Raw genomic sequence first — 6,671 nt, 5'->3', positions numbered from 1 at the left:
ACATGGCAGTTGTGTTAGGATATGAAAAGTGGATGCAGCATCATATATGGCATTACTGCAGACAACTTTCTGGAATGGAAGAAACTGTCGAGAGAGAAAGAGACAGACAGACAGACATTGTCCAGAACCATATGTACATGGCCTTCACCAAACAGTTTTGAGGTGATAAGTTTCTATTAAGCCTGTGCCTTCTGGCAAATTAGCAAATGGTATTTACTGAAGACGACACAGAGTTGAAACACTAAATGAAATTAGGATATAAAGAAGAAGAGGGACAAACACTTCCTTCAAATACTATGGATGAGTGGCACTGAGTGTCTAGATCCACTGGCTTTCAACTCCTTCCTGCTTTGACCACAGAAAAACCTATCATGAGCAATTCTAGTGTGATCAAAACTGAAAAAACCAGAGGTGCGAAGGACAGGTTTCAGAAATAAAGGCAACAAAGCTTTTCAATTATGTGCCATATCAGTTCTTACTTCAGAAACAAAGGTTATTCATACCTTTGTTTCTGACAAAAACTATGTAATGGGAAGACGATGGTTACCTGTGTAATTTGAATCTGCCAGAGAAGGGTGGTAAACAGAACAGAGTTTCGCTGGAGCTAGAAGCATGGCCTAGGGAGGGAATGTTTATGCAATCTTTGCTCTGTCTGCAACTCTGTGGACAGCATGATTATTTTTGGCTTGAGTCAGTTGCAATTGGCAATTTATGTTTTAAGTAGGACAGGAGCAGATCAGTGCACATGGTGACAGAGAGAGGTGTGCTGGGATCCTGGGGAGAGGGGTACCTGAGTCTCCTGTGACTATGGAAAAAAATAAGACAGAATCTTTGAAGGAAGAAGGATGGTTGGATGGCAGAGGACTTGCCTCTACTGGCAATCAGAAGATCCTCAAGGCTGTTAACCTAGTTTGAGGGAATTTCTCAGAACTCAGAATTTGCATGATAGCATAAAGTCCTAGGCTTCTGTGTATGTATATGTATGTGTGTGATGTATGTATTCCATATACGTATATGTATGATTTCAATTGGCTTTGGTTCCTAGAGGGAACTTAAGCCTGGAAGGAAGGAAAACAGTAAGATCTAACTAAACACCATAAATGGTTTTGAAAGAGAATCCTGGAGTCTTTTTGGATTTCATGGAGAAGGAAGTTGAATCTTGGCTTTGTTACAGTGCAAGGGACACCAGTTAAAAAACCAGCACAGAGTGAATGCAGATTCCTTGGACATGAAGCCTGCCTGCCAGTACCAACAGGTCACCCGCAATCGCATGTTGCTAGGACTTGAGAGTTACATTTGAAGCTGACATTTCCTTTAGAGCTTCAAAAAGGTATCTACGCCAAGTACTTGCCCCCCATGGCTGAAGAGGAGGATGTTCTCTATGGCACACCACACAGATACAGTGTACAAAGATCTCTACACAGACACACAAATGATCTCACCAGAGCCTGACAGGAGGAAAACTTTGGTTTCACTTTTTACGGGTTTATTTAAAACTTAAATCAGAGATATTTCTGAGACAACCATTCTTTTAAGTGGACTGTTGATTCAGCATTTCTTTCCTTAAAATAACCTCCCTTTTCCCTAGGAAGGGATGAAGAGAAATTCCTTATTCTTATCCTAAGGCCAGGAACGAGAGAGGGAGGATGTGGAAATGAGAAATAGAAACACACTCTCCTTCACATCTGGAGAAAGAAAAAAAAAAGCCCTGCATGACAAAAAATGTGTGAAGAAGATAAATGTTTTCCATGATGCTGCATCTGTATGCTCAGGAGGACAGATAAATGGCATATGAATAGCGCTGCGCTCCAGACAGGCTGGCACTAGAAACTACTCTCTGCCCTCCTCAAAACTGTTTCAGGACAAGACGGCTCACAATTATTCACGCATTTCTTCATTTAAAAACATCACTTCTTTATTTAAGAGGAAAAAAAAAACTGTAATGACCCTCCCAACCCCTTCCAAAAAAACCCCCAATAATAATAATAACAATAATAATAATAATAATAATAATAAAAAATCCTATTAGAAACAATAAGGAAGCACTGAGAGTTTGAGTATTACACTCTTCAAGTATGCTGTTCGGATTTTTTTTAAATCTGTGACTATACATATATAAAAAAAACCTTAAAAGTGCGACCAAGGGCTTCTGCTTAAAGGTAAGTATTTCAAGGACTACTTCAAAATACTGTAGCACACTGTGCAGTTACTGTGTATGGCATGAGGCTTCCACTTCATATGCTTAGCAAAGTTAGCCAGCCTTACAGAAAGTTATTATAAGTCAGGTTAGCACAAATGGTGAACCCCGACGCTGAGCTGGGAAAAGAGATCCACGCGTTGCTCTTTTTCTCTTGTTAAGGAAAGAAACCACTCTGAACGCATACATTTGGACATGGAATGTGAGCAGACTTCACAGTAAAAGTTTAGTGTTACAGGTTTGCTGTGGTACCATCATTCGAGGCTGTGCACTAGATTTAGCTTTGCGCATCTTAAGCTAACCACATTCTCTTCTTCCTGACAGGTTTAGTACAGTAGTTCAAACCACAATTTAAATTGCCCATTGGTATGCTCCAAATTTCTGTATTTTATTTATTTCATTTGTACACTTTAAAGAATCTTAAGATTTGCATCCAAAGAGAACCATGCTACATAAAAATTATCCAGGATTCTCGCCAAAAAGAGTTCTTGAATAAAATCTAAAAAATACTATTGCAATGCATCTCGCAGAGAAAAAACGTTATTCTAAATGTAAACAAATTCACTCGGACACTTTAAAACTTCAGCGGAGTAGTTGCTGACTAATCTTTGCCACGCTTGCTCACTGAGAGCGCCGGGAGGAGGGCAACACAGCCAATTCCTGCCGCCATCATCTGGGGGGAGACAAGAACCGTTCCAAGTAGCCGGTGATGGCGTCCCAGTGCTTCCACAAAAAGGCAATGAAAACCACTATAAATAAAGTGCTGAACGTCCTATTGCGAGTCTTCATGAGGGGCACGACGCAGTTGGCCACAGTGGAGACAAAGACGAGGAGGACAGCCATGACAGCCAGGAGGATGTTGATGAACTTCCCCAGCAGGTTCCTGGCCGTGGCGTTCTCCAGCCCCTCCAGCTGCACCACTTGCTGCTGCTGCTGCTGCAGCTCCATCTTGGAGATGCGGGTCTGGCATGCTTCCAGTGCCTCCTGTCGGCAAGAACACACCGCTGGGTTGCCAGCACCCCACAAGTCCACCCCAGTGGTGGACAGCCCACGGCTCCTACTTTACTGACTAGGCCAGACCAGGGTCACCCTCCTCCTGCAGGACATAAGTCACTACACTGGTTCCATACCCTGCAGTGGGAGTAGAGGAAGCTGTGCCATCACATGAAATGTGATTGAGGGTGAGGAGCCCTTCGTTAATTAGGTACTGCCATTTCTAACACACCACCTCATCTCATTTACACCAGAGAGGCTCAAGAGAGATGACAGGCTGGGTAGAAGTCAGGCTTTGTTAAAACACACGCTTCAGCTGCCACTTTGTACTGTCAGCTGCCTGTCCCTGCACGTGGGTACAATGGTCACCTGAGACCTTACCATCCTTCCTGCCTTGCTGTCAGACCCAGAGGGAGGAGGATGCTGACAGCCCTCAGCAATCAGACAGCCTTTGTCCAGAAGGGGGGGGGAGCAGGTGCCTACCGAGTGAGCTGCTCACTTCAGCTTTAGTTTCAAGAGACCACTGAGGGGACAAAGGTGCTGTGTCCAGCCAGCACTCCACGCCCTCCCTGGGGACGTGCATCCCCAGGGCCTCCCATTTCCATCACTTTCCTAAAGCGGCTTGTGCTTATCCAACCCTCTGTGAGCCCATTCAATTCTCTAGTCAACCTGGCAGAAAACTAAGTCAACAAAAATAACTAACCAAAAAGGCCTGGCTGCATTCTGCTTCCTTAGTGAGCTGAATGAGCTCAGGGAAAGGTTTGAGGAGTACCAGGGCTGGGACTGCACAGCTTGCATCACAGGAGGAAGATCTCCTCCTCCAGACTGCAGCAAGCTGTGGCATTGGCATAACTCCAGGTGAGACTGCAAGGGTTGGAGAAAGGGAGATGTCTAGGAGAAGGATAAGAAGCATGAGATTTATGAAACTACCTCTAGGAAGAGGCAAAGCAAAAGTGCGTGGAAAGAGAAGACTATCCTGTACAAAACAACATCTCTAAATCACCCCCAAGTCTCTGTTGACTTGGGGGTGACTGTTTTCAGACCTTTTCACCATGCTGAACCTCAAGTGGACCAACCCAACCTGCAGTACAACACTGGCGACATGCAGCAGGTGGGCTAGGGATAAGGAGGAGGTCTTTTTAAGATAATTAATGCAATGAGACATTTCTGCTCTTGGAGATACAAAGTTACAATTTTTCCATTAATCCTCCCTCAGAGTTCCTTTTCTCAGACCTAAAGGCCAACTTCGGTAACATCTAGAAGTCTGCAGCAAGCAGCAGTCTCTTTCAGACTGGTCACTGAAATAGGAACCAGGACTCCTTTCCTACAGACTGAACTCTGTCACTGTTCCTCTGCAACATCAGCCCATGCTCTTAACTAGTTTTCATGCAAGAAAACTTAACACTTACCTTTTCCCCAGCAATGCTGAGGAATAGTCTGACCCAATTTGCAAGTTTACACTAGAAGTGCTGAATCATAAAATGAAGATTAAAAAAAGCTATTGAGAAATCCCCACTTCAATTTAAGTTTTCAACCTTACTTCTTCCTGCCATGTTAAATTAGAGAGGAGAACAAAGCCTGAATATTGTAACATTCCCCCAAGGTAGAGCCTCCTGTTTACTCTGTCGGAAGCCATGGCTCCACTGTCCACAGACACTGATTTATTTTAACCTTAACTTAAAGGTCATTGTCACCTGTTACATTTCTCTGTCACTGCATCATGTCTGTGGAGGTCAATGAAACGTGAGGGCTTCTCTTCAGTTGTGGTCCCCAAAAGTATGGGGTAAAACTGATCAGCCGCCTCTAACAGCAAGCAACCTGGAAGGACATTGACTCAACTGGACTTGCAGCTGGATCTACAAGTGTGCCAAAGGCACAGCCTGCTCTGTCTCCAGAGGAAATCACCTGGCTGAAACTCCTTGGGGGTAGGAAAGAAGGAGAACTTTGACCTACAATTCTCTGCTCACGCTATAAATATCTCACGTCAGCGATCAAAACTAAGATGCCTGCTAAAACTAGCACAAGTATTTAAAATGGATGATAGATCTGTTTCTGAATAGGCCTTTCTTTATCAGGGTTAACGGCTGCGCAGATCATTTCCCAGGTCTTTTGCTCTGTGGAAGACCCTCTAACTCCATAATCTCTGTTTCAATAGCTTCGGTCTTTCACATACTGAAAGAAACTTCTCTTTTAAAAATACCTCCTTATTTGGGCAAAACCAACAGAAAGAATTGTTTCCTGACTCAATGCCGTGGATACACAAAGCCATTTTTCCTTAGACATATGTGATCATTGCTCTAAAATTAGTGACACAGAAACACACCCTAGGGTCAGTTTACTGGCAATGCTACTATAAAAAACAGTGTTCAGGTCATGGCCCATTAGTTTCTAATACCCTACAAAACCCTTTACAAAAAATGGATGCAGGCTTCCACTTTGCTACAACTTGTTTAAAACCTCTGCTCCAGACCAAGTGGCCGGCTCACTCTGCAGATGAACCTGCCTGCTGGTGCAGGGGCACAGCCCTTCGTTACAAAAGAAGTTACTTGGAGAGATACCCGAGGGTCAGGGGTGGAATAAAGGCCCTTTCAGAACTTGTCAATATGCAGTTTAGCAATAAAGCTACAAGGATTAAGCCCAAATATTAAATCATAAAAGTATTTCAGAAGTGAATGAATTACAGAAAGAGCAGGAGGAAGACAGGACTTGAGTGTCCTTGTTTCTGTCACCCACCTGGATGTCGCGGGCTCGCTCATAAGACTGATAGGCAATTTTCTCCTCCATGCTGGCCAGCTCCTGTTTTAAATTGAGGATCTCATTCTGGTGGAGCTCAGTCAGGTCATTTAGCTGCTCTTCGAGTCTTTCACATCTAGAAATGATATACATGGTACAGTAGCTTTAATGAGAAGAGGATGGCAAAATTATACCAGTAACAATTGAGCAACGAACATCATAGACTTTTTACTGAAAACTAGTGTAGCTATCTCAGTCATTACAAAAGCACGCATTACAATGTAAGGCTGTCTCACTGGGAGTTAAGGAAATCCTTTCTACCAGGTAAGGTACGTTAATCCTGTTTCTATCCTGGGGAAAAACACACAGAGCAGTTAAATGACAATTATCAAGTGATGCAAGAAATCAAGGACAGAATTAGAATAGAGTAAGTTATTCCCCAAACTTTTGTGTAAACCAAACAGTTCCCTTCTAATACCATAAGCTCTTAAGCATTTTCATCTACACTCGGAACAGTAACAGGCATAAAAATGACACAGAAATTAAATGTGACCGATGCCTCAGAGAACATGATGGTCCTGTCTGATCTTTACATGTGAGGTCACATGGATATCTTTGACTTACTCGCTCATGAATGATTCAGCTTAACTAGCAAAGACCATCATATTATTTATAAGGAGGGCACATGAATCATTAACCTGCAGGCTTATTTTTCAGTTTGCTACTGGTGAACGGACTGGGAGCAGTC

At 43.2% G+C, this 6,671-nt stretch overlaps 1 protein-coding gene across 9 annotated transcripts in view; it reads right to left on the bottom strand.

The window, feature by feature from the left end:
- Positions 1 to 1,039: 1,039 nt before the first annotated feature.
- Positions 1,040 to 6,671, bottom strand: part of TMCC1 (transmembrane and coiled-coil domain family 1) — a 122,224-nt gene continuing 116,592 nt past the window's right edge. For 8 of the 9 annotated variants that reach the window (XM_075514511.1, XM_075514518.1, XM_075514510.1 and 5 more), the window contains 3 exons: positions 5,924 to 6,059; positions 3,894 to 4,081; positions 1,040 to 3,181 (listed from right to left, as the gene is read on the bottom strand). In XM_075514511.1, coding sequence (XP_075370626.1) covers positions 2,983 to 3,181; positions 3,894 to 4,081; positions 5,924 to 6,059 — 523 coding nt within the window. In that variant the 3' untranslated portion in view covers positions 1,040 to 2,982. The remainder of the gene's footprint in view (positions 3,182 to 3,893; positions 4,082 to 5,923; positions 6,060 to 6,671) is intronic. The other variant, XM_075514516.1, reaches the window with a different exon arrangement.

This window comes from Mycteria americana, chromosome 11 (genome assembly GCF_035582795.1).
Source record: "Mycteria americana isolate JAX WOST 10 ecotype Jacksonville Zoo and Gardens chromosome 11, USCA_MyAme_1.0, whole genome shotgun sequence".
NCBI classification, from domain to species: Eukaryota; Metazoa; Chordata; class Aves; order Ciconiiformes; family Ciconiidae; genus Mycteria; species Mycteria americana.
The sequence above is the reverse complement of the archived record's forward strand: the minus strand, read 5'-3'. Positions and strand labels throughout refer to the sequence as shown.